The sequence below is a fragment of the Populus trichocarpa genome, chromosome 10, assembly GCF_000002775.5.
Source record: "Populus trichocarpa isolate Nisqually-1 chromosome 10, P.trichocarpa_v4.1, whole genome shotgun sequence".
Taxonomy (NCBI): Eukaryota; Viridiplantae; Streptophyta; class Magnoliopsida; order Malpighiales; family Salicaceae; genus Populus; species Populus trichocarpa.
In genome coordinates, this window is record NC_037294.2 from 16161348 (window position 1) to 16189299 (window position 27952).

At 35.2% G+C, this 27952-nt stretch overlaps 4 protein-coding genes across 13 annotated transcripts; 2 read left to right on the forward strand and 2 right to left on the reverse strand.

Moving 5' to 3' along the window:
* The first annotated feature begins 1145 nt into the window (after positions 1-1145).
* Positions 1146-3889, forward strand: LOC18102624 (polygalacturonase At1g48100). Its single transcript, XM_006378497.3, has 6 exons — positions 1146-1773; positions 1850-2017; positions 2108-2152; positions 2252-2459; positions 2573-2654; positions 3168-3889. Exons 1-6 carry the CDS (start codon positions 1330-1332, stop codon positions 3667-3669), a joined length of 1449 nt encoding a protein of 482 aa, XP_006378559.1. The 5' UTR covers positions 1146-1329; the 3' UTR covers positions 3670-3889.
* Positions 3890-6386: 2497 nt separating this feature from the next.
* On the forward strand, positions 6387-8763 carry LOC7485862 (uncharacterized). Of its 2 annotated transcripts, XM_052456767.1 has the most exons (5): positions 6387-6603; positions 6690-6734; positions 7329-7426; positions 7774-7899; positions 8451-8763. In XM_052456767.1, the coding sequence occupies exons 1-4, from the start codon at positions 6550-6552 to the stop codon at positions 7850-7852; spliced, it is 276 nt and encodes a 91-aa protein (XP_052312727.1). In that variant the 5' UTR covers positions 6387-6549; the 3' UTR covers positions 7853-7899; positions 8451-8763. The 2 variants fall into 2 exon arrangements, with proteins under 2 accessions (XP_052312727.1, XP_002314984.4); XM_002314948.4 differs by lacking the exon at positions 8451-8763 and having other exon boundaries at positions 6388-6603; positions 7774-8173.
* Positions 8764-12326: 3563 nt separating this feature from the next.
* LOC7485864 (probable inactive DNA (cytosine-5)-methyltransferase DRM3) lies at positions 12327-20345 on the reverse strand. 6 transcript variants are annotated; one of them, XM_024610383.2, is made up of 13 exons: positions 20171-20345; positions 20006-20084; positions 19766-19891; positions 19579-19675; positions 19246-19292; positions 18551-18658; positions 17375-17474; positions 16819-16886; positions 16706-16740; positions 16430-16535; positions 15505-15607; positions 14557-14636; positions 12327-14011 (listed from the first exon to the last, which is right to left on the reverse strand). In XM_024610383.2, the coding sequence occupies exons 2-13, from the start codon at positions 20006-20008 to the stop codon at positions 12623-12625; spliced, it is 2262 nt and encodes a 753-aa protein (XP_024466151.1). In that variant the 5' UTR covers positions 20009-20084; positions 20171-20345; the 3' UTR covers positions 12327-12622. The 6 variants fall into 6 exon arrangements, with proteins under 6 accessions (XP_024466151.1, XP_024466152.1, XP_052312726.1 ...); XM_024610384.2 differs by having other exon boundaries at positions 16454-16535; positions 20006-20345; XM_052456766.1 differs by having other exon boundaries at positions 20006-20345.
* Positions 20346-22812: 2467 nt separating this feature from the next.
* LOC7468129 (YTH domain-containing protein ECT4) lies at positions 22813-27429 on the reverse strand. 4 transcript variants are annotated; one of them, XM_024610851.2, is made up of 8 exons: positions 27205-27429; positions 26399-26462; positions 26101-26245; positions 25936-26009; positions 25356-25835; positions 24562-25107; positions 24256-24468; positions 22813-23837 (listed from the first exon to the last, which is right to left on the reverse strand). In XM_024610851.2, exons 1-8 carry the CDS (start codon positions 27258-27260, stop codon positions 23115-23117), a joined length of 2301 nt encoding a protein of 766 aa, XP_024466619.2. In that variant the 5' UTR covers positions 27261-27429; the 3' UTR covers positions 22813-23114. The 4 variants fall into 4 exon arrangements, with proteins under 4 accessions (XP_024466619.2, XP_002316068.2, XP_024466621.1 ...); XM_002316032.4 differs by having other exon boundaries at positions 27169-27426; XM_024610853.2 differs by lacking the exon at positions 26399-26462 and having other exon boundaries at positions 27205-27427.
* Between the last annotated feature and the right edge of the window lie 523 nt (positions 27430-27952).

Genomic DNA, 27952 nt, shown 5'->3' on the forward strand with positions numbered 1-27952 from the left:
GGAGTACTTAACTTGTTAATTAGTTGCAAAACAAAATCAATCAATATTTTGTTTAAGTATTAAGAATTGTTTCCCTCTCTTCAGGGTTTTATATACGTACAATACACGGGCTAATGCCAGATATGGGATGGCCAAAATCACCCTTTGGTTTTATGTAGAGACGATTAATTTCTAGTTGACACCATATATTAGGCTAGGTTGCTTCTGTTAGCTTTCCTTGCATATGCATTTCATGGATCTTGTTTTTTGGCTTCAATCGCAGGTAATAACTTTTGTCTCAAGGGCTGAAATCTGGTTATCTGGAACAGCCAGCTTAATTATAGCCCTTTGTTATTACATGGTCAAGGTCGACCTTAGTAAATGAGTTTGGAATCGTGGTCCAGAAGTTATTTTTTATGCTAAATTATATCCCACAATGATTTTTAAATAGCTGGATGGAAGAACCATCATCATTTCATTATAACAGTTAAACAAGCACAGCTGAACTAGTTTAAGCTGTCGCAAGTTTTTGAGTTCTAACTCCTTATTGACTGCCAATAGCTACTAAGAACTCTCCAATTTTTAGTGATCATGACAACGAATGAACTTAAAGTCTGGATGCATAATGATGGCATGAAATGTTTCCTGTGCGACGCACAGATTCTGCATGAACAGGACAAGACTAAAAACAACAAATGTTATTCTATTAAAAAGGGACAGAAACAACAAGGAAAAGCAGGCCATTATTCATCAAATGTAGGGAGGGTAGCAGCATCAAATTAGCTAGCAAGGTTTGACTAGTTATGACGCTTGAATTAATCTCTCGTTAAGGGCACTCGAAAATTAGTCTTAACGTTGAGAGCGGGGCGAATTATGCCTTAGCCAAGTGATTTAGTATGATTCTACTCTCCCCCCTCAAGGTTTTACAAGAACTAAGACCAATTGTAAAAAAAAAAAAAATGACAAACAGAAATAAAAAGGTTAGATGAAAGCATTGATTTCTACTGAAGAATCAAGTACATTCGCCACACAAGCCATCCTCCAAATTATCCCCAACTGTTATTAAAAAGACAATGATATTTCAATCAACTGGAACATGACACGTGTCAACCATAGACATCAGAACAGTTTTTGGGGGTCATTTTACAGGAGTATAAATTAATCCCTTTTGCTACTTCACTTGAGGCCCCTAAAATTCGTTAAAAATTCTCTGGCTCTCTTATGCTGTTTCTCAATAACAACATTAGGGAAGCTGAACTTATTATTGTCTTGCATTGACATATTCTTGATTTGTTCTGGTTCTTCACAGTATTGAACACTGCCTACACTACCATCTTTCATTCCATTTCCATGGAGATCATTCGCGGTATTTTAGCCATTTGCATTGCAGTGTCCTTTCTGCTTTATAATTCCAGCAATGTAGAAGGAAGGTCCCGTTACCACAAGCCAAAGAACAAAAGCTCCAAAAATCCAGAGCCCCCTGTTTCTCCAACCCCTTATAATGCCCCAGATCCTCAAAACCCCACTGCCCCTTCATCTCCTTCTAATTCTCCTTCAATCCCTTCAGACCCTTATCCGAACGATCCTGGAAACACAAGTTCAGACTACATTTTCAATGTCATGGATTATGGGGCAGTTGGTGACGGTTCCACTGATGACACTAATGCATTCAGGCAGGCCTGGAAAGAAGCTTGTGGAGTGGAATCTGGTGTTATTCTGGCTCCTTCAGGTTATTCTTTCATGATCACTTCAACTATTTTCTCAGGTCCATGCAAGCCAGGAATTGTGTTTCAGGTAAGAATATTTATATCCACGTTGTTTCTGTTTGTTTTAGTAGGACCTGGCTTACTGAGAATTGTAACGTGAATAGGTGGATGGGTGCCTAATGCCGCCGGATGGACCGGATTCCTGGCCAGAGAAGGATAGCACGCAGCAATGGCTTGTGTTTTATCGACTTGACGGTATGACTCTCACAGGAGAAGGAACCATTGAAGGAAATGGAGAGAAGTGGTGGGATCTACCCTGCAAACCTCACCGGGTAAGCTTTCTTTGATTAAATTTCTGCGTTTCATTAATTCTGTGCTGGAACCACATTAACGTTTTCTGTCCCAATATGATGTGATTTCAGGGTCCTAATGGATCGACATCAAAAGGACCATGTGTTAGCCCTGCGGTAAGTGGAAATAATCCACAAGTAATTTAGGTAAAAACTGATCAATTACTACATAATTTTGCCATACATTAACAGATAAAAATTTGTTGATGGTTTCAGTTAATTCGGTTCTTCATGAGCTCCAATTTGGAAGTCAGTGGCTTGAAAATCCAAAACAGTCCTCAATTCCATATGAAATTTGATGGCTGTGAAGGTGTTTTGATAAAAAAACTGTCCATATCTTCTCCTAAACTCAGCCCCAATACTGATGGGATCCACATAGAGAACACCAAGGCTGTTGGCATATACGATTCTTTCATTAGCAATGGTATGGCAAATTGAAAAGAATAAAATAAAACATTTTTCTTAATATAATCTCTCTATTTCAGATTATTTATCTGCTATCAAGCCATCTCTCTAACATAATGGAGACTTGAACAGGTGATGATTGCATATCAATCGGAACAGGATGCTCGAATGTGGATATTGATGGTCTCACTTGTGGTCCCAGTCACGGGATTAGGTACAATTTCTCTCTGTTTCAACTAAATTGACATCATGGTTGTTTTAACTACCAGTTCACTGTGCGAAGCAACTTTTTTGGGTCCCTTCTCAGTACAGTTAAAGGCTATGTCTGGCCCTACAACATGATGGCCATATGTCAGTTTTTGTGTTTGATAAATGCCATTTTGTCGATCCACAACAATATTTATCACACAAAAGTAATTAAAAGGTTGCTTTTTTTCTTTTTTTAAAAAAACAGAGCACACAAGAAATTGTTTTCCACCCACATCGTTGGTGTGCTCATCAGTTCATCTTTTTCGCTGCCTTTTTATAAGAAAAAAAACTTGATGTTTCATCTATTAAGGTATTATGGCCTGTTGGTTGAGTGTGTTTATTATCGTTTTTTTTTTCCACATCAAATGCAAAATTGAAGTTACAATCGCACATGATTTTTCAAAATTTTGCTGGATTCACTTATATGGGATTGGCATCAAGTGTCTAAAACACTGGCTTCTTTCTCTGTTCTCCGTAGCATTGGAAGCCTAGGAGTACACAATTCCCAGGCATGCGTAAGTAACATAACCGTCCGAAATACAATAATAAAAGAATCAGACGATGGGCTAAGGATCAAGACATGGCAGGGCGGCACGGGTTGTGTATCAGACATAAACTTTGAAAACATCCAAATGGAGAATGTTAGGAACTGCATTATCATAGACCAGTACTACTGCCTATCAAAGGCTTGTCAAAATGAGACCTCAGCTGTCTATGTCACAGGCGTGACATACAGGAACATTAAGGGCACATACGATGTTAGAACCCCACCAATACACTTCGCCTGTAGTGACACAGTAGCCTGCACCAATATACTGCTATCAGAGGTCGAGCTTCTCCCTGAAGAAGGTGAGTTGGTGGATGATCCATTTTGTTGGAATGCTTATGGAACTGAAGAAACAGTGACTATTCCTCCCATAAATTGCTTACGAGAAGGAGAGCCTGAGGGTCTACGAGAGATCTCCTCTTATGGTTGCTAAGATAGTAAATTTGCTTAAGAGAAGTAGCAGTTTTGGTTATTACATATATACTATTGTATAATATAGGATGTGTGGTGTGCTACAGAGCTCAGGATCCATTATTATCTTGTCTTTGGGTCTCGATTGTTGCTGAGGCTCCATCCCTGTTAAGGGCATTTTGCCCTTATTGTGTGATGATGTAGTGCTGTCAATAGATGGGAATGGATTTTCCATTTTTACATGTATGATTTTTTCTAGTGTTTTCAGATCTTATTTATATACGTTTCCAATTTCCAATATAATCCTTGTCGAGGACTGCTAGCTACCTTCACCATTGCTTTCTCCCTCTCATTTTGACACGTGTCTTACTTTTTCAAAGATAAACTTGCGACAGGCAATAAGAGGTTTGTGACAGGGTAGTAATTTTAATAAGACATTCTTTAAAAACAGACACACGGGATGACGTAAGACAGAGCTCCTCTTGTGTGTCTTGATTTTCTGTTCCATATTTTCGTTCGTTTTATTTTTTTAGAGAAATTGTAACGTCTTTTATATTTGTTGATCATTGACATGATTACTCACTCTTGAAATTTGTTTTATAATAAATTAAAGAAGCGTTTCGTTTGAAAATATATACTATACTGGATTTTACTTGGTTTTTTTCTCCACTACTTTGAGTGTACTATACATCTAAATGCTTATTCAATTATACTCGCTAACGGAATAGAGTGTACGTAGAAATGGAGGCTTGATTTGTGCATCAAAAGTGATGCATTTTACTAGCTACTCATGAGTTTTATACATAGTTTTGAAATCCGGCCCGACTCGGCGGGTCAACCTGGGACTCGGCCAACCCGGGGCCGGGTTGAAGAAAAAACAGATGAAGGAAAAACCCGGTGTGACCCGATTGACCCGTTAAGACCCGGTTGCAAACTCGTTGACTTTTGTTTTTTTTTTTTACTAAAACGACGTAGTTTTGATTTTTTTAAAAAAAAATTGACCCGGTCAAACCCGGTGACCCGGTTAAAACCCAGAACTCGGGCCTTGGACCGGGCCGAGTCTTAAAACTATGGTTTTATATCCTGTTTAACATTGTATTCTAACCATAGTTTTGAAACCTAGCCCGGCCCGGGCGGGTCAACTCGGGGCTGGATCCGGACCGGTTTGAAGAAAAAACGGGGGAAGGAAAAATCCGGCGTGACTCGGCTGACCCGGTCGACCCGGTTGCAAACCCGTTGACTTTTATTTTTTTTACTAAAATGACGTCGTTTTAATTTAAAAAAAAAAGAATTGACCCAGCCGACCTGGTGACCCGGTCAAAACCCGGAACCCGGGTCTTGGACCGGACCGAGTTTTAAAACTATGATTCTAACTGTATATTTAAATATTTTTTCAATTTTAAATTAAAATTTTTAATTATTAAGATGTGATAATAATAAAAAAAAAAATTAAAAAAAAAAATTATTTTAATATATTAAAATAAACACTTCAAAAAACACATCAAACAAAAAATAATATAAACTACAATGTTGCTAGATGCATGCATTACAAGTTATAAGTTTTAGCTTTTAAAAATAGAACGCCTGTCAAGAGAAGGTAACTGAGGAGGTAGTTAGCATTCCTCATCCCTGTCACAACCAGGGATGACAACGGACATTATATATATATATATAATTTTTATTTTTTTAAAATTAATTCTTAATATCATCACATTTAAATAATTAAAAATATTTTAAATTTTTATCAAATAATATTTGAGTCGCGTTGCTAGACAAAATCACATAAACCATATAATAATGTATTATATGTGAATCATAATGTTTATAATGCCCCGTTAATACACACGAATATAGAACAAGATCACTCAATCCTCTTCTCTGCCTCTTAATCTAATTATTTTATTAGTTATTATATACTAATTTAAGTATAAAAAAATCCCTTAAAATATATAAAAACTTACTTTTACAGGCGACACAAGGTCATTCATCAGAATCACTCCCCAACTCACTCATTCAGTAGACTCAGAATTCTTTTAAAGTTTCGTTGACTTCATCACTATCGTTCTATTATTTGTTGCCAAATTTTAACGTCAGTGTAAAGATAAGATGTTAACATACCATGAATATATAAATTATTATTTTCAATAACTTGTTCCAAGAATTACTGTGACAAAACTACTCGTCAAATGGAGTCGCAAATAGAAATTTACATGAATAGACATCAAAGAGATAAATAATATGTTTTATAAGAGTTATTTTTTTAAGTATTTTTTTATTTAAAAATATATTAAAATAATATATTTTTTATTTTTAAAAATTATTTTTATATAAAGAAATCAAACAATTCACTGTACCTTTCTGGATGTATCTGAGAACGCGGTGCAAATCACGTTTCTAAAAAAAATAATTTTTTTTTATGTTTTTAGATTGTTTTGATGTGCTGACATTAAAAATAATTTTTTTTTTTATAAAAATTATTTTAATAAATTTATAAATAAAAAAATACTTTAAACAACCATCATTTTCACAATTTCAAAAATACCATACTTGCCGATCTCGGTAGCCTCCGAAAGGGACGCAGAGAAAGAAACAGGAACGGAGGGAAAAGTAGAGAAAGAAGGATAGGAATTCAATTATTTTACGTAATTGGACAAGGTTCATAATATTCTAAGCCCACCAATAAATGGGCCAAGGAGGTCTATCTTTTCCACTCTGACAATCCACTTATTTAATAATAATTTTAACTCATGGCCCCCGTCCATGCCGATAAAACACAGCATCCACCAAAAACTTACCGTCAAGCAAATTTGCCGTTCAGTTTCGCCTCTGCAACAACGAACGAGATTTTATACAATAACCCACTCGTCTCCCGCTCCCGCTCCCTCCGAAGTTGGAAGAGACGATGCCCTCTTTGCAAACTGCGTTGCCTCCTGAACTAGCCAACAACGTAATTAGAGTTAAGTATCATTTTCTTTTTGCTTCATTTAAATCTATGTTAACAGTAATTATTCAGATCCCTAATTTTCATGGTTTTAATCGCAGCTTTACCGGGAATGTCTTCGAAGAGCTAAATATATTGGTCATCAGGTAATATTTTATTTAACTAAACTCATTGCATCTTGTTAAAAATTCGCAATTTTAATCAGATCAACTGCATTCCTTCCTATCTACTCAACGTCAATTATATTACCAAAATAATTCGAATGTCCGTGTCGAGGTATGGAAAGGAGTAGTTTGTTGCTCAGTCATCCAAGAATGGTGGTACTTATGATGTGGAATCGGGGTAATGATTCTGGGAGTCTAACTCTTACTTTGGTGTCCTGTATGGTTATGTGAGATGGGCTATGGTGGCACCCATTAGTATCACCTAGAATACCTACTGCCGTTGCTTTGATACCCCACCCTCTTTAGTTGCAGCCAGTGTGACTTGGATGGCATAGGGGTTGCCATAGATCTTGTTTTTGCTTTTTTTGGTTGTAATCTGGAGCCTAACTCCAACCTCGTGGTAACTTCTCTGCAGTGGAGTTTTGATGAATCTGAGCCTGGTTTCTAAAAAAAAAAGAAAAGAAAAAAAAGAAGAAGCAACATTAGTATTCAACTATTCATCTTGTTTCAATTTAGCCTCTATTATTGATTTTTAGTCGATATGTGTTGATATTTGTGTTTTAATTATTGTGGCAGCAACATAACACAGAGCTTCTTGTCAATATGGTAAGACAGCAGTTTAAGAGAAACAAACACGAGACGGACCCAGAGAAGATTCAAAAGTTGAAGGACGAGTAAGTTGAAACTGTCTGTTTTGCACATTGTTAAATCTTTAGCTCCTTGTTGTGTTTGTTTCATTTCTTGTATTGTTTATTTATATGTCCATGTTTTAGGAACGGTTTTGCTTGATTTAAATATGTATTGAGGATTTAGAAGGAAATTACTTGATTTGGCAACCAAGATGCCAGTTGCTTGTTCTATATTTAGAGTGCAAAACAGTTCCTTATTTCATTTGTTTGGTAGAATTAACAAGCTGGATTGTAGGATAAGGACACACTAACTTGTAGTTTGTTATTCTCTCTCTCCATTTTTTTTTTGTGGGAACTTTGTTGTGAGTTTGATGTCTTTTCTATGATTGCAGTGCAGCAAGGGGACTTATAAATCACATACTCTATGAATCGGAGAGGCTGTCTGGTCGTAAAGCGAGCAAGAGTACTTGATGTTTCTTCAGAATTTGAAGTAGAGGTTCGGGTCGAGAGCGCAGTGGGTGAGTTGGATGAAGTTTTTGGCTGTCAATTAGATAATAGAAGAGATTTTTCCTTAACCATCATCAATCTTCTGAGTGTTCAAGGATCATATGCTTAATGGAATTTGCATAAACGGAAAGATTTCACACTGGCTACGCATGCCATTTTCTTGATTTCCAATAAACAGTAATGGTGTATACTAAAAGGGTGGAGGGGAAAAGCTGAATAGGATCGGGACATAATTACGGTATTATCTCACAGTTTGCAAACTAAATCAAGACATTGTTTCTACTATATGCCTTGGATGTTTGCATGCACAGAGAGTGACTTTAAATTGCATTAATATTCTTCCGGCATTGAGGCTGTGAAACTCAATGCTGCAGTGGCTATTTGGCCCAACAGCATGATGGCCATATGCCAGTTTTACTTGTATATTCATAGCTTGTGAACTTTCAGCATACACCATACACTATCATACAAGTATCCCAAAAAAACAATCAGAAAAGCAATTGAAATCAAACTTCCAGTTTTAAAATAATTGCCAAATAACCGACTCGAATATTTTTTAGAGAATCAATTCGCAAGTACAGAGACAAGGAATTTGTTCGAGGAAGCTGAAGACTACGACTTCGAAAACATTGGCTTCTTTCTATTCCACGTGATGAGGCTGTCTTCAAAGAATTTGTTCTCGGAAGAGATTGGAGTTTATGGATGAATAATGAATCGTTAGGCGGTTTTGTTTTGAGTCAATTGACTACCGATACTGTTCGAGTTTTTATAGAATTATTTGAGGGAGACGGTTTATGAAAGTGGATTATAGTGATGAAGGGGAGGGATGAACTTTCAGGTTTTGCAGATAAGATCCGAAACAACATGGTTCAAGTGAGCAACTTGACATTCCTTCCTCTCTCTTTTTTTCAAAATTTTATTTCATTTGAACTTCAGGGTTCATACAGTTCCTCAAAAAACCAGTTGGTTGATCGCTCCATCCCGATTCTTTGTAAACTAGTTCATGTTCGGTTTATCAATTCTCCAATCAGACTGTCTAGTCCGATCCGTTCTGATAACACTGCGCAAGAATAATAATAAAAAAAATTTGATTTAAAAAATGGTTGATTCTCCACCCTCATCGACTGGCACAATCAACACACGGCATCTTTAGCAACATTTTATAAACAAAAACTATAATGTTTCATCTACTAAGCTAAGGCATGTTGATCGTACATATGCAAAATGGGAGCTCCAAATGATTTTCGAAATGTTGCTGGATTTACTAATATGGGATTGGCACCAAGCACACTCTACTTCAATTGTCTAAAGCTCTGCCTTTTCTTTGTTTTCTTCAGCACTGGAAGCCCAGGAATACACAATTCCCAGGCATGTGCCGAGGATCAAGACATGCATCATACATAAACTTCGGAAACAGCCGACCAATACTACTGCCCGTCTAAGGCTTGTCTAAATGAGACCTCAGATGTCCATGTCACGGGCATATATTTTAGAAGCGCATCGATATGCTTTTCTTGTAGTGACAGTGTGACACAGTAGCCTGCACCAATTAATTAATTAACAAAATACTAATAAGCGTGGCGTGGTTAGATCATTTAACAATACTAAAAAAAACTTACCTTTTAATAATTCATTTTTTTTAATTATATCTTATAATATTAAATTGTTTTGAAAATTGTGTTTTATATGTTTTTCCATAATTTTTATATCGGTCTCGTAAATTTTTTTTTAATTTCAACCTTTAATATTAAATATATTAAAATTGAGACTTCATAATTATTTTTTTATTTTATTTTTATAAATTTATTCCGGTCTCATGAGGTCGCAAGTTTAACTTGTTAACTTAAGTTGTTTTTTTTGTTATTTTTGTTATTTTTTTATTTCATCCTTCAATATTAGATTGGTTGAAAATTAAACTTCGTATTTTTTTTCAATTGTTTTCTATGTGGTTATCCCTATTCATGACCCGGATTGCGGGTTTGATAAGTTGACTCGGGTTGACTCAATTCATTTTTGTGAGTCATTTTTTAATCGATTTTTTTTCAATTTCACACTCCAATAACTCAATTTTTTTTTGTTTTTATTTTTTAATTTCATCATTTAATATTAGATTGTTTGGAAACTAAGATTCATGATTTTTTATTTACTTTTATGGAGTTATCTCAATCTCATGATTCAGATTATGAGTTTAACAAGTTAGCTCAGGTTGACCTTAATTTTTTTTTCTTTTCTTTAATTAATTTTTTTTATTTCATATTTTAATGTTGAGTTGGTTGGAAAATAAGCTTCATAGCTTTTTTTTATTTGTTTTTTATAAAATTATCTCGATCTCATAATCTGAACTTCGAGTTTGGCAGGTTAATTTGGGTAGGTTTTTTTGTCATTTTTAATTTTTTTTTCAATTTCATCATTTAATATTGGGTTGATTAAGTATATTTGACCTTCATAATTATTTTAATTTACTTTCTATAGCGTTATCACAGTCTTATGACTGAGGTAGTAGATTTGAAAGATTAACTCAAGTTGATCCAATATATTATCATTTTAATATTTTAAAAAAATATTATTCATTGTGTCGTATCAATATTTAAAAAATATATCATTCAATGTTTATGATTAATTGTTTTTATTAAAAAATACATCATCAATGTTTGGACATTTGATTTTTCAATAAAAATATTTAATCTTTTATTTAATCTGACCCATAATATAGCAGATGCCTGTATGATACTATCATAGGTTGAGCTTCTCCCTGGAAAAGGTGAATTGGTAGATTATCTACCTTGCTGGAATGCTTCCGGAACTTGAGAATCAGTGAATATTCCTCGTATAAGTTGCTTAAGAGAAGAAGAGCCTGAGAGTCTAGCAGAAATCTCCTCTGATGGCTGTTTAGATGGTGATTACAATCTATATAGGATGCTGTATACTACAGATCCCAAGGTCCATTCTTATCTTGTTTTGGGTCTTGATTATTGCTGAGGCTCCATCCCCTGTTAGAATTTTTTTTCCCACGGTTTTAGGTTATTAATTGTTTTGGGTCTTAACAAGTCTTGATTTTTTTAATATTATCAATGTCTAGAAGAGTAAAAAATAACCTATAGAAATTAACCAAAGATTCAATTTAATAATTTGATGAATTTCGATGTAATTTAAAATATTTTTGGATTTTAAAACTTCATGTTTCTTTCTGGCTTGTTTCTAATCCTTTTCAGAGTTTTAATAGTCAAAATAAAATACAAATCTATAGGGTTTAAGAGTGATTCAAATAGCTTTTTCTTGTGTTATATAGAGTTTCATGTAGTGTATATATATAAAAAAAGGGGATTAAACTACATTTTAGCATTCGTTCTAGAAAATAACCTATTTTTACAAATTAATATTTTTAAATAATTTTATCAGTATTTTTCTAAAATGGAGGTGGGGTTGAATTTACAGATTAGTATTAATTATAAATTATAATATCACGGTTGTATTAAGGGTATAATAATTAACCAAAAGTTTTTTTTTTTTTTAAATAACAGTGAAATAATACAGTAAAAATAACTATTCACATCAAGGAAAGAGCATTCTAACTTGAGAGTCCAGCCATCAGGAGGAGCCAGAACGAAGACACGATCAATGACAATAACCACAGGTTCTTTTCCTAAACTTTTCCAGGGAGCCTGTAAGTCAAGGAAGATAATAAGGAGTAAGGGATGAAAGGCAAAGAATTATCATTTTGGAAGGGATAAGATATAAGAAAACTAGAAACACTGTTTTCGCTATTAATTGAAACTTCTAACGTATAGTAAATAAACTTTATGAACTTGTAGATTCCAGTCAAATTCAAGTTGTATGGAGCACCCACGTCATTTCTAATACAACACGAACTAGTTGTGTCGGGCTATATGGATCCTTTCCGATCAAGACAGCGACAAAAGCATATAAAAGGTGTCAATTAAACTCAGTAGGCCTTTCTTTTATGGGTTGGTAGCCGAGGCCTTTTCCATTTGAGTGACTGAAATGCATGCTCCTTTGTGGGCCTCGACGAATGTAAGGTGTATTTAACCTCTCGAATTCAGTCGTCGAATTCATTACATCTCTGTCTCTCTGATCCACTCCTTCCCTAAAGTTGTCTCTCAACTTGTAGAGTCTCTTCTCCCAAGTTGGAATTTCAGAAGTTCAAATTACTGCATGATCCATATGAGCTTGATACTAGGAACTTTAAAATGTTTAATGTACATACGCAAGCATAAACACAGGCAGAAGCCATCAACAATCATGTTACTGCTGCTTCAACTAAACACATGTTTCCTCCAAGAATTTATGGCTTAAGAAGCTATTATGAATATAGCACTTCTTCAGGCATAATTTTTTCCAATGTCGATGCAATGCTGCGCAAAAGATTAGATAGATAAAACTTTCGGAAAGTGCAGATAAGGATCATGAAGCTAAGATGTAGAGGAAAAGAATTCTCTTACTCCGTTATCACAAAAGCCACCACGAAGCAAATGGATCTCTGGACAGAACAGGTTACTTCTCAAATGAATGGCCAAGGAAAAGGATAATTTAAATCAATCCACATTTGCATTGCTTTTCGCATGATTGACCACCGAGCAACATAATTGTATCATTACCTTCTACGATTATCAACTAGTTTTTTTTATCACGCATAATGATAGGGAAAACTTGAGACTTTTGTCTCACAGAAACACTATCTTCACGGTTTGCAGAACAGGCACACAGCGACAACGACTACCTCTTTCTTTCGATTGCACTCCTTACACGTTGCAAAACACGAACAAACTCATTGAACAACGTGAAGTCAAAAAAATGTTGACTTTCTAAACCTGAACCCACTCCGGGAATTTTTGATGGCCGAGTAAAAGAGTTTTGACAAATTACGAAGTCAAAACAGACAAAATTCTCAACCAGTCTCTCAACTGTACTGCTTGTTAGCTTCCGAATGTCTTCTATTTGCTCCAATCGTCCAGTCTGTCCACTACTGTACCACCACCTCTTTAAGACCCTTCGATTTGTTTCAGAAGTTTCAACAGAGACCACGCCTTTCAAATGAATGCCGAGACGATGTAAAGTAATTTCTGCACCACCAATCCCACTGAAAAGTGACAACACTGTTATTCCCTGTGGGAAAATTGACTTCAAAACCGAGAGATGGTACCCCAAAGTATCGGTCTGGAAGCTATATCTGAGTGAGTACATCCTTTCTGTCAACGGATAATCTGCAATTAATGTGTGATTCAATGGATACCCCAGAATTTTCTCTAAATGAGCTGATTCCAGGGGGGATAGCTTGTTTGGGCCAACCCACATTAGATTTAATGCCTGGCAATGACGAAGGAGGTCTCTCTGCTGTTCGGCTGAGAGCAAACCACGAGAATCATCCAGCATCCTCCCAAGCATATCACAGAGCTGAGACGACCCACTACTATCAAAATTTCTGCAGCTCATCTTCTTCCTTGCATCCCATGATGGCCACCATTTCTTTGTACTTGGCATCAGATCTTCCAAGGTAATTGGTGGCTTTGGAAGGATGTGAGACCTATTTTCAGTAGGAAGATTGTGTATGTAACCTTCCCTCCTACTCAATGCCGAGAAAAACTGAGTATCCACAAATTCAGGCTCGATTCCATATAAGAACTGAGATATTTTTCCCCAGGTGTCAGAAGATGCAGTTGCAACATTCCCATAGAAAAAATACGGAGGTTTAGCAGCAATTTGATCAAGAATCTTGCATGGATTACATTTGAATGGCTTTGGCATTCCAAATGTGGTAGTGTCAGAGTTAACCTTTTCTTCTACCCACTCATGTTCAAAATAAGAACTTGAACCATAGTCATATTCCTGCTTTGGCTGTTCACCTGCACAATTTTCCTCAAGGCTATCATGCCTAGGCTGAGCTTCTTGATAGCCTTCAATGTGCTCTTGTCTTGGCCGTTTTCCTTTACGAGTTTCCTTGGTGTTCATATCTCTTGACTGCAAAATAGCATCTCGTCTACAATCCTCAGTTTCTGACTTCACCCAACTGAAAGAGTGATGTCTTGTGTTATTTTCTGTCTCCACACCAAAGGATCTACTGTCCTCTGCAGCACTCGAGCAGCTTGCAGTGGAATTCTCAGAATACTGCACAAGATAAAAGCTATGTTATGGGGAAATTAACTGACTAAAAGAGTGAGAAGTAAATGGTGTCCATACCATCATCTCGAGCAAGAAAAGAAAAGAGACAATCAATAATGCCAACAATTAACTTCAAGTTCCACAATGACTTGGTTGTGTTAAAATTGAAGGAAATAGTGTCTAGCCCCTTGTAAGCATGAACCAGTCATTTGCAAGGTTCCATGAGGCCATAGAATATGGATAGAAGAACATGATGCTCAAAAGTATCTGCCAATTTAACTCATTCAAACATTATGTTTGCACTTTCCAGAAAAAAAAGGGTTGAACTTCAACCTCTTCGGTGCCAAACATGTAAATCCAATCCTTAAATAGTACAGTATAGCAATCTTGACAGTATAATTAAAACGCTCATCAAAATGCCAAATTAAATCTACTTTGAAGTACTTGATAATCAGTACAAAGAATCAAACCAAAAGGCACTGTTAAAATTCAAAATATAGCCTCCGTGGAGCTAAAAAATTCAATTATAGACAAGGGGGGAACAAAGTAACCTTCTTCTTTATAACATAGGTTTCCCCAAGTTGATGTGCACAAATTGCATTAGCAAGCTCTGTAACTGGAACTTCTGAACCTGAAAGAAGGCAAATGATGAATCACTCAATTGAATAAAACTAAAATGGGAGGCGACCCTTGGTCAGAAAGAACCAAAATATTAAACAAAGATGATTTTTGCATATCTAATCACTAAAAGCCAAAGCCTTCTAAAAGATAACATCTACAATTTCGTGGAGAATAGTAATTTGAAGGGAATGTCTATTTTCATATGTTTATGATACATCTAAATATCTTTATGATTACACCAGGATACTACCCCACTGACTTCATTTTTCAAGGTGATAAACATTATTGTCTTTGCATGTCATTCCACTCACAGTACTGTTTTTGCTTTGTTTTTTAATTATTTAGGGTTGAAAGGTGGAAATGCAAACCCTTAGTTTTCAAGAAACATGCACATGGCCCTGCAACATGCGTCTTCTGCATCTTCATTTACAGCAGTCATTGATATAAACTTGATCAAATATTAAGTGCTCAGCAGGTATTCTAATCTTGTATTTTTAAATTTTGTTGTCATGTCTGTTGACATCAGAAAATTGATTCTAGAAATTGGCAAGAAAATATCTCTTTTAAAACATAATACCCAAAGTGGTTGTGAAGGAGAACATGAAAGAACTTATGCAAACTTGAAGCATCAGCTCAAAACTATCATGGAGCATCTGGGTAGGCTTAGAAAGAGAGAGAGCTGCTCGGTTTTACAAAATCAATTCGGAAACTACTCAAAAGGGCTGAAGATGCAGAAGAACTTATCATATAAGTACTGTAAGGGTTTAGTGGTAGATTGGATTCCATTGTTCTCATTATCAGAAGCTAGAGATTAGAAACCTGGAAATATAATGTACCTTTTGCATTCATAATAATCAAAGTTGTCAACAATTACTCACCAAACTTATCAATAGCCAAAGAAACTTCATTTTCAGAGAAACCCATGTTAAGCAAACAGAGTGTTTTGTCCATAGTTCCATATAGGGTTTCATCATTGACATCCTGGACATCAAAAGGTTGATCAATTATTGATAGTGTTCACATGATATGTAAAAAAGACAAAAACTAACAAAATAAAACTCAACTACATACGCCATAAAAATTGACTCTCCCAAACTTCACAACTAAAAGTTGCCTTCAAAATACTCTTCCATCTCATCTTTTACTTGGTAATAATCATCATAATGCCAAGAGAGCTGGCCATGATGCATGAGACAATTGCAATAGAAGAATCCCACAAACCACTATAACACATGAGTTTCGAAGAAAGATCTATCAACTTCACCTCCACACATCAGCCATGTACCTTTCTGCCTCAACTCTATGCGTTTATGTATCAACTCCATACCTCTATCCCAACCTTTCTGCTTCAAACCAATATCTTTTTGTGTTGTGTGTTTACTTGTATGATTTTAAGTCTATGGCTTTTGCTAAATGTTTAAAACTTACACATCAAACTCAAGGCATCTACTTTTAAGTCCATGGTTGTACTTATAATTCCACATCTGCACTTCAACTACATACCTTCATGCTCTTCCAGTCCTATGCACCCACACAAACCCAACCACTAAATGTCCTATGCACTCCAACCCTCACCAACTGATAAAAAATATTTATTATTGAAGCAGAAAGAAAACCAGGAAAAAGGACACACTTTTATCTTGCGTGGAAGGGATGTCAAGTTTTTTTCCAGTCCAACATCACCCAGGCACATCATACCAGTGCCCCATCTGCCTAAGTCAGGTAATTGATAGCTTTGAATTGAATACATTGTGGATGGTGCATGGATGTCAAAATATTTCTCTCACTTTTTGTTTTTCTCACCTCAATGTGGTACTTGAAGCATACCTTTGTCATGTCATCTGACATAGATGTTGAAATACATATAGATATGCATACAGCCACTAGATGAGAAAACACAGTTGCAACACTGTGACATCACCCAAGTCCCATACACGCAAAAAAAATAATAAATAAATAAATAAAACAGCTGAAAACACAAGCATAAAGGTGATTTCCAAATCCCAAAGAGCCCAATAACATTATACGCTATACTGTTAGTTATGTTCATAACCTTCAAAAATGACAATGAAAGCACACCTCTTTATTCTCCGCATCAATATCAGGCATGTCCTCTGTTTCCCTGTCAAGATTGTTAGCTATCTGGGCAGCAATGATAAAGTCAATTATTTCATTGATGGGAGCATTCTCACCTGTAACATTATGAGATCAATATGACTGTCAGATGAACTATATTTTTGCTGGTTGGTTTTCAGAATTGCTAGAAAACCAAAAGAGGCAAAGAGTCAGTGCAGCGGACACAGACAGCCAGTTTACATAGATTAACCATCTACAAGGAGAACTAATTAAGTCGGAAAATGGAATCAGAAAAAGAACAACAAAATCCTTTGAAGAAGAAAATATTTGCAAGAAAACTATTATGAAATCAGAGTCAGAGATATGTTCAAAGAAGCCATTACATTTAAGGGAATAAGGTACACTAAATAAAAATGCAGCCAAACATACTGGTCTCAATCATTTAAAATCATAATAATACTTTTGCAGCAGCAGCAACAAATGCAATATAAAGAGTTAACAAACACCAATGCGCTTCCAAGATTTATCAATATTTCTATTGATGGAAGAAAATGTTTCCAAAACGCATCAGTACCAAAGACCAGTTAACAATTCAAGGTCTCAAAGCAAGTTGCAGGTCTATCTCATAGCAAACAAAAAAAAATTCACCAGATAGAAAATTCAGCAACTCACCAAGTTTATCCATTGCCAATTCAACTTCCTTTGCTGGGAAATTCATCTTCAGCAAGGACACCCTTTTGTCGTCATAAACTTCATCAAACACATCTGGCTCCTACAAAAAATTGAAGACCAGCTATAGCAAATCCAGCAATAGCATGTTGTCAAAGATCACTATATGCAATGATTACAAGTCAAATCATCTTACTGAATGCTGATTAGATCAAACTTGCCAATTTTTATTTCAACAGCAACCAAGCTTCACGTGAACAAAAGGATCGAAAACATATAAAAATGTAAACTATAGCAAGAAGAAAAGGTTTTATGGAAGCGAGAAAAATCATAAGATTTTATGGAGATGTGCAGTTAGTGCAATTATTTGATGCATTTTGGTGGAGAGAATGGGAGGATTTTTAATAACGATTTCACATGAAAGCAGTTGTGGTGGGATAGTATAGTCTTCTTGGCTTCTTCTTGGCTTCTTTGTGGTGTCACACTGCAGGGGCTCTTGGAAGCGCTTCTTTTGCAGATATACAAAGGGAAAGTTCCTTGTTATTTTGAGCAAGTTTGCTGTTTCTTTTTTCTATTTGGGAGGATGTTGCGCTATCTCTTCCTTCTTTCAAATAAAAGTTTCTTTAAAAAAATAAAAAAATGTAAAATTTAGCTTAAAAAAGAGAGGAGATTAGTGGTGAGATTATATGTGGCACAAACAATGATATCTAACCTATATAAATGGATTCCACAGAAAGGTTTCCCTCATTGGTTCTAAGCATATGTCCCTCCAAAAGAGAGCCCTCGCTGCAATGAAATGCCTTTGTCTAAAGGAACTTCCATTCCCAATTGCAGAGAAAGTTGTTGTCGTGTCTTAATTTCTATGAAACATCCAAGACTTTTCTAACTATCAAACATTCTATAGCACATATAATGAATAACTAGAAATAAAATAGGAACCAAGACATACCAGGTGGAATAAAGAGATGGCGAGCGTTCAAAGATTTACAATGCAATGAATATGGATTGGAGAAATTGTGTGGAAATGCTCAAAAATAGTTATGCAGATTAAGAGATCCTTCATAAGACATTTTGGAACTGAACCTGAGGGTATTGACCTAAATGTTCTAACACCTAGCTTCAAGATGAGCTAGATGACAGATGACCTGGTATAAACACTAAAAGTTCACAGAATATTACCTCTTTTACTCCAGTAACTGTGGAATACTTTGGAGGGCTGCTTTCACCCCTATCATCAAACAAGCAATCTAAAGAATCTGATGACTGAGAGTTTGGCTTTTGAAGACCCTGTTCCATGCCAAACAATGTCAACCAACACCAGTTAAAAGTAGTTCAGAAAGTTTCTGTAAAAGCTCTATCTATAAACTACAGATGAGTAAAGTAGTGAACTGTGTTGATCATTGCGGAAAAAAATATATAATGAGCTTCCAAGATTTACAAGATATGTCATGAAAATGATTGAAAGAAGCAATAGTTTAATTTTTATTTTCATTTTATGGGTGAAAACACAAAGTTGGTGGCAGGATTCAGATTGGTTGATGCTGCCAACAAACACCTTGTAAAAATGTCTGACATAAATCACAAAAATATGTTTCCTCTTGGCAAAGAGATTACTTAGATACAAATTATTAGTTACTTCATGACCTATGTAATTAAAAGATATTCAAAATTAAACAAACATGAATATGTCCTCATGAATACATGAAACAATCCATCAAAAGAATCTGGCAAAGAAGCAAAAAGATAGTTAAACAAATTAAGACACGGGATCCAGGATGGATGTTCCGATTCCAAAACGTTCTTCAATTGAGTCGAAAACAACTTCGGTATTCTATAAACCAGGGAGAGAAAAAAAAAAGTCATTGATTACTTACAGAACATTCCATGAGAATCTCCAATAACAGGTCGACATTGTCTTCACCTAGAATTAAGAGAAGATATTCACCAACAACAAACCACGGAGAAGTCTTTATATATCCCATAAATTATTCAGAAAATAATGGAGGTTGGATAATGACTATAAGCAAATTTATCTGGGTTTGCAACTAATGCCCAAGGGGGGGATTCTGGTTGAATTAAAGTGTGGGTTTCTTCATGTTGTTTAAGAAAAGCACAATTCCGGTTCGTCATATCCATTTATAATCCATTTCCAATTCTATCAAAGAAAAGAGTTATAAAAGAATGTTTATGCCCATTCATAACAATACCATTTTCCTCAATCACTCTGTTGACAAGAGACGGAGAGTATCCCATTTCAGTAAAAAATGATCTTAAATAGCTTCGAGATGAACTTGCTACATTATCCTGAAACAATACATCATACAATCCTTCAGCATAAGCAGTTGAGTATACAACCAATAACAGATTCTGCTCTTTTTAATTGTAAAAACATACCCCAACTTCCCTTGACCGCAGACTCTCAAATGCCAAATCAAAATCCAATTTCTCATGCTTTGGCTTTATTAAATTCTTGTTGTTGTTATTCCAATCGCTGCTGCTTCTGCTTCTATTTGGATCCTCCTGTAGTAAGTAATATAATCATAAGTATAATTACCCCAAATTTAACTCTCTTTACAACCAAAAACTAATAAGGAAAATCACATCCCCATCAATCGAACTCTAAAATTCACTTACCATTTCAAAATTAGACACCACCTTTACTTGAATAACCTCTCTGCTCTGCAATTAATTAAGCCAGCTTTCCCTTTCGTCTCTGCAAGATGAATACAATCATGAAATTGACCAACCCATCCGATGCATTTTAAGTGCATGCAACGTAATTGTCGTTCCGCGCCATGCCTGATAAGAGAAGAGAGTAGAAGGAGGAACGGCGCGTCAGTTATCGGTCGGTGAAAAACTAGCTGAAACAGTTCAAAATTTCACGAATTACAGAGAGAGCGATAGAGAAAATAAGTTGTGTTGGCTGGGTACGGACTACGACGTCAGTTAAATGTCGTTTATCACGGAGTAAATTAATTATTAGTTCCCGGGTTTTGAACGTAATTATAACTTAGTTCTTTATGTTTGAAAACCTATATCTTAATCCCTTAACTCTTCTTTACATTTGTCTTCTATTCTTATAACATCTTGGTTTTTCTATAAATCCTAATACTTATTTTTTCCTTCAATAAATTACATTTTCAAATTTCACATTTTAGATTTGAAGAAAGCCCAGCGGGTTTTTTTTTAATAAAACAAGGGTCATCAATTATCAAGGGATTAGCTTATTTTTAAAACACAATCAAGGACTAAATTATAACTTTATCAATAAAATAGTACCAAACAATAATTTAATCCTTAGAAGTGGAAATCCATGTTTTTTTTAAAAATATTTTTTATGAATTTTTTTAAAAAATTTCAGCACATCAAAATCATAATAAATACTAAAAATTATATTAATTTAATTTTTTTTCAAATAAAACACATTAAAAACAGAAATTATTTTACTCTCAACTACTCCTGTGCATTGGGAAATATTTACCATATTTTTTTTTAATGTATAAAAGTATAATAAAAATTGTTTTTTTATAAAAATATTTTTTTTATTTTTGATATTAATATATCAAAATAATAATTAAAAAAAAATATAGCCTGAACACATTACTTCGTTATATGGCGTCCATTGACTTAGTATTGTGAACACATTACTTCGTTATATGGCGTCCATTGACTTAGTATTGTGGTAGCTGTTGTGGTTGTGGTTTGAAAAAAACTGTTTTATAAAAATACTTTTAGTTGAGGTTGGTTTGGAAAAATATATGTTTGATTTAAACTGTGGTTGAAATTGAAGTTGAACAAAAAGTAATTTAATGTATTTGATTAAGAATGCATTTTAAATTAATGTTATAAAATAACTAAAAAAGATATATATTAATATTGATGATTTTTAATTTAAATATTGTAGATTTAACTACTGTTATTATATCATGAAATAAATAGTACTTTATACAAAATATTTTTTATTGTTTCATTAAACTATTTACAATTCCATCATATACGAAATTCATCGGACAAGAACTATAGTTTCCATGGTTTTTTTAGCGTGCAACAAAATCAGATAAAATATCATCAGAAATAAAATTGAAATTACGATTAAATTCTGCAAATGCTACGCTATCATGTGATCTCTTTCTAATTTATGAAGTGCCGTTGAATAATATTAAACACTAGTTTTTTTTAATAAAATACAATTAGAAATTAAAAAATAAAAATTTTTATTGTTTATTTTTTTTTCTTGGAGAGTGAATTATTCACTCTTCACGAACGAGCAGACAAGGCTAGGGGAAGAACAAAGGGAAAACAGAAGAGAAGAAAATAGTTTCAGTAGGCCAGCCCTCCATCACCGTCATCATCATCTTCAAGTGCAGCGATAGTTTCAATAAACAAGAAAACTGTCAAGAACAACCCTCGTGGTTGAACAAAAGGAAAATGGTTTCAGTAGGTCAACCCAGCTATTTCCCTCAACGCCTCCAGCAGCAGCACGTACAAGTAAGAACAACCCTCGTGGTTCTCTCATCTGGACAAAATTCACCCATACCCGAAGCACTAGTCAAGGAAGGAAGAGGAGAACGATTTTATACTGTGTTTATGTGTTGCAATAAACAGGAAACGAAAAGCATGTAGTTTTTGCTTCAACAAAACTAAGTTTTGAACGCAGATAATGATGAGGCCCATGCATGAAAATTACGGCTCATTTTGTAACTAAAGGATATATTGCAACTGTTAAATAAAAACGCTGCCGCAAACGCTGAGCCAAACAGTCTCGTAGACTGACCTAAATGAATTTAACTGTGGAACACCCAAAAAATAGCCCTTTGTGTATGACCTAATGCTCTATTTCATCCAAAAAAATAAACTTACTAATTAACTAATCCTTGGCTAAGCAGTGTCATTCCATGGAATTTTCTTAAGCTCATGAAACTATACATCATGACGAGAATGAACATGAACAAGATTTTTTTTTTTTGCTCTTCAATTGTGTTCTCAAGGTTAGAGCTACACATTTTTATGTCAGGGTGAAGCTTGAGGTGCCACTTTCTGAATCATGGACGGAGTACGAAAAATATATCCAAGGGGCCATATTTCAGTTCTCAATGGAACCACATTTTCTGATAATTAGACTGCACTTCCCAGCCGTTTAAAGCCTCCTATCAGCTTCTAACTACCAAGAGCAACCTCTCCGTTGCTTCAAGTACTCGAGTAGTTGTAAAACAAGCTGTTGAGCACCGCCACCAGGTAAATTAAAAAACGAATGCGTACAGCTCTTATTTCACACAAGGAGTGACGATAGAGTGACTCGCTATCAACCAGCTCTTACTCATTTTATGCACATCTTAAAAAGAGAGAACTTCCGGCATTTCCACAAATTCAAAGGATACATTATACAGAAAGACACAGCAAGAACAAACAAATTTGAAATTTAATCAAACGTAATTTGCCCATGACAGAATTCTTAGTATCTTTAATTAGAGGTAAGGTTGTGGTAATTTTCCTTTAAAAACAGCAATAACAACACCCTACCCCAAATAAAACCAAAACAAACAATTAGAAGATCCAAACAACTGCTTCAAATAAAGTAAATAAGGGGCAAGGAGCAAAAGAAAAGGGTTTGACGGAAACAATTCAAATTTTTCAACTTCTATTGCCCACATTCCTATATTTTCCACTTACATTGATCTGCTATGCGAAAACTACTATGTCGAAACAACACAAGAAAACAGTTAATCGCAAACCTTGTATGTCATCAGTACTGAGACCCCTGTTTACCAACAGCGCCATCTTTGTCCAGTTGTACAGACCTAGGATCAAGGGGGATAGTACCCACTGTTAGAAAACCAGAAGATTCAGTCATTCCATTAACTTTAACAGGCATTGATCCTACTGTGACAATGTCAGCAGATTTGTTAGCAGCACTCAGCAAGGAATTAGATTCAGTCTGTTTCGGATTTATATCAAGTGAGCCAATCTTTAGCACAGATCCAATATCATCATCTGCATCCACTGTAACTTGCCCAGAATCTTTGCCCCTGCTTGAAATGGTAACATCTGAATCTGAAGAAAGTTGCTCGATGGCAGAGGTCCCAGTGTTCTTGAAGCTGTGAAGATCATCATGATCTATAATCTTCTCATCTTTGTTTGTCTCAACTTTCTTCCAGCTGTTGCAATCATTTGGATTCATAATCTTTTCATATTTGTTTCCATCAGTTTTCTTCAAGTTGTTAAGATCATTATGCTTCATCCTCTCATCTTTGTGTGGTGGCTGCTGCACGAGACCATTTAGCTCGATGGCAGGATTTAATGCAGGTACGAACAATGGAGATCGGAAGCTTTTAAACATAAGCCTGGCTTTTTCGTCCTGCATAATTTTCTGGCGATTCTCATAGTACATGAAGTCATCAAGTATAGAAGTCCTAAGTGGGTGATTTTTGAATGTTTTCAGCATCTCTAAACCTTGCTTATACATTATCTGCGAGAAATAGAAATCCAATTAGAAGAAATAACCAGCAAAAGGCATTTTATCAGACATAATCTCTAAGAGAAAAAGGGAAGAAATGTAAACTTAGCAAAAAACATAACCCTGAAGGAGAAAAAAATAGATAACTAAAATAGCCACTTTTTCTTTCTTGGTTTTTTTCTTCTCTCAAGGCAAGATAGCCAGCTCAACCTTTTATGAAGTAATAACAGCGAGATTCTCGTTTCATATATAATATTAAATCCATGTTGTCTCCCACAAAGCCACTATAAAAAGAATAATAGAGGAATAGAAATATCCTATAGTAACTTCAATAAATCAAGAGGAGCTTTTGTATAAGTTTGGACATAAACAAACGTTTAATGCATTGTGTAAGCACACCAGCCATAACGAAAAAGAAACCCACACATACCTCTTGGGTGTCTCTGCTGTTAGTTACTGGCTTGTTCTCATTATTCTCCAATATGATGTGCCTAAAGCTTGAGTTTGGTATATCTTTAATAATATGCCACTTGACAAGAAAGCTCCCACTCCATTTATCTTGCTGCCAAAAGTCCATATCTCTATGAAGGTCCACCGGGCCAATCATCTCTGCAACACCACAGAATTGACCACTTGCATTAACCTGTATAAAGACAGGATTGAATCAGCAGGAAACAATAAACAAATAAGACAAACATTAAAAAATCAAAGAGGGATCTATTAACATAGAACTCACAGAAAAGAACAGAAAGATAGGGCAGCCTCTAGGTCTTCCCACAGCTAGTTTCTGTGCATCTTCAAATGCAGTCTGCAGCTTTTTGTTTCCATGAGGTGTGGATGACCAAACATTATATTTGATGCTCTTGTGCACATCATCCTCACTATATGATTTTATTACAAAAAACTTTGCATCTAAATAATCAGTTGAGAAATCATCCTTGTTGTACTGATCAGTCTGTATAACAATGTTTCCTAGCCCGTTATTATCTCCCACTTTGGCTGTGTAGGCTTTAACTGCCAGTTGATTTTTTGACTTGTTTGTCCTAGGTCCCCGGTTCTGCTCACCCAACAGCTCTGCATTTCCATTCAGATCACTGAGAGTTCTGCCATCATGAGTCTTCGATCGAAGTTTATCCACTGAGGTTCGGCCATAAGCACTTGATCCAAAATTAGAAAATCCATTGTTGACAGGGAGACTGGTTTCTAATTGGTTTTGATGAGATTGAACTTTGCCATTTGAAATTTTGTCAGAAGGATGCATGGGACCAGAAGCACTTCTACCCTGTTACGTAGAAACATTTTGAAAGATTCTCAACAAAATCCAACAACAATCAGTTCAAGACCAAATTAATTATTGATGAAAGAAAGCACTGAAATGCACCAACATTATAAATCAATCTAGCCAATAGTGACATGAGTATGTCGTAGCACAAACCTTACCACGAGAGTGAAAAATAACATGCAACTTTCCAACAACTTTCATTCTTTACAGGAAGCATAATGTTATCTTATTTATGCAATAAATCATACCTGAAGCACATGTGATGAAGTTTGAGTAAGAATGCTACCAGAAGAAACACCTCCATGTGTCATTGGTTGCTTACTTGGTCCAACATTAGCTTTTGGCCCTTCAGATATCCTGTACAAAGAATTAGTCTGGTTTGAAGCAGGTCTTGGGATGTTTCTAGCAAAGGCTGCAGATGATGAAGAACCGCCATGCTTTAAACTTCTCCCATCAGGTCTACTACTGCGTTCTATGCCATTATCTACCAAAGGACCTGCCAAACCATATGGGAAGACTTCTGGTTGAACAGCAACAGAAATATAACCAGGTGACGATACAGGGTCCTGATAAGGGGAGATTGTGTAATACTGTTGTGCCCCAGCATACGATCCATCAATTCCTACCATAGCACCGGGTATGTAAGGATTGTAAGGGTTATATGGAGACTGTGCATGTCCATAGCTAGGTGTATAATATACATAAGGTAAACTTTCAGTTTGTGCACCCTGCGGGAGATTAAATGGACATTTTGAATATCAGAACATTATTCAGAAGCATGTGTGTACACAAAGGTAGGAGAGGGAGAGGGAGAGGGATTTCACTCACCGCATACTGGATTTCTGGACCATCTACACCAAAAATCTTTTGATGGTCCTCCCATTCAACGGGTGTTTCAAATCCTGACCACATTCAATCAATACAGTGCACAAATGAGATCACATCACAAAGCATCACAATAAGATATTCAAACAGAAAAACAGTTAAATTTACCTGTACAGTAGTAACCATAGTTGGTGGCAGCAGGATAAAACAAGCCCTGACCTGCAACAAACTCGGGGGTTCCTTCGTTGTACATGGTTTCAACTTGCTCAACAACTGGACTTGTCAAAATGGGGTTTATCTCAGCACCTTGAATCTAAAATTCAAGACATGTGAAAATGTCACCAAACGATCAGAAATAACCAAAGGAGGAAAAAAAAACTCATTGTCATATAGAGAGCTATTGGAAATTAATTTGACTAAGTTTCTTTTGATAAGGTAAAACAGCAGATTATTTAAAAGAAAATACCAAATAAGTTTCTGCATTTTCATGTCCAGAAACATTATATATATCCATTCCAAGACTGCCACCCCTGAAGAAATAGATAGATAACAAATCTTAAGCATTGACCAAGTAGGTAGGAACCAATCCAAAACTCAATACGAGACTAAGCTAGCATATATTGAACACTGAAATAACACAAAGCAATTATAAAAAAAAAAAAAAAAATCAAGCAGCAATATATTCTTCAATTTTTCAGTTCCTGCTTTCTCGCAAAGAAAAGACAGCATAGAAATCATACCACATATGCCTATTAATTTCGAAACAAGGAGAGACCAATTCAGCAGGTCGATTACACCCCAAAAAAAATCAGGGCATCTCAATAATTATCAAAGAAGAGCCAAGCCAACACTCAACTAAATAAGTAAGTCCACCAAATAAACTTCTCGAATTAATTGAAAAGAAAAGCCTAAAACACGCAAACAGAAACAAAATACTGAAAAGAAAACTCTCCAATTCATACAAAAAACCCCAAGAAAAAAAGTGAATAATGGAAAATATCTACTCACCAATTAAATATTTAATTCAATAAAAATTAAAAACAAAAAACAAAAAGCTATCTTTAATCTCCAACAATCAAATACTAGGAAAGATAACTCTTTAAGTGAGCTTAAAATAAAAGCTTATTTAGATCATTCCAAGGAATAAATAATAGAAACTTGAAGGACGCAAAGTGAATAAAAAGGAGCACGCAAAAGATATGCAAAGAGTGTGAAATAATTAATTAAATCAATTACCAGAGAAGAGAGAAGAACAATCAAGCCATACTTGACCTTGAAATTTCTCCATTTTGAAATTTTGAGAGAGAAGCGAGGGGTATTTGTAACATTCTCTTCTTCTATTTAAAAAGAAAAAAGAAAAAAATCGAAGTTAACGCGACTAAAGAACCCTAACCCTATAAATAGAAAAGGAGAAAGGAATTGGAAGGGCGGTTTTTTGGGTGTTAAGAAACCAGAGAGAGAGAGGGACGAAAGATTCGCATCCAATAATAATAATTTTTTTATTATTATTTTTCTTTTTTCTTTTTTCTATGTGGATTAGATTTCTTTTATTGAACAAATTTATCCGAGTGTCTTTTGAGATGTGATGATTGTTATTTTTTATAATATTTTTTTGTTTAAAAATATATTAAATTAATTTTTATTTATTTATAAAACATTATTTTTAGATTTTAAAACATCGAAATAAAAAAAAATTAATTTAAAGTTTTTTTCAAAAAATACCGTTTTAAACGCAGTTACCAACCAACCACCCTAGAGAGGACAGTATCTCGTGGAAGGTTCGCGGGAAAGTGGAAAGGATAACCAGGTTAAACGGCAAGAATTGATAAAGTTCACGGCAGTTAACATAAACGGTCGAATAATTTGCAAGGAATGTTTCCTCTTTGGGAAAGTGATTCTTTACGGTGACTGTTGCTATGATCACCGGTTGTCACCGTAGCATTATCGCAAATCTTGTTCGGCTGAATTTCCCTCCTTTACCCGGAAATTATTTCCCCCACTCCATTTGGGCATATTGTGT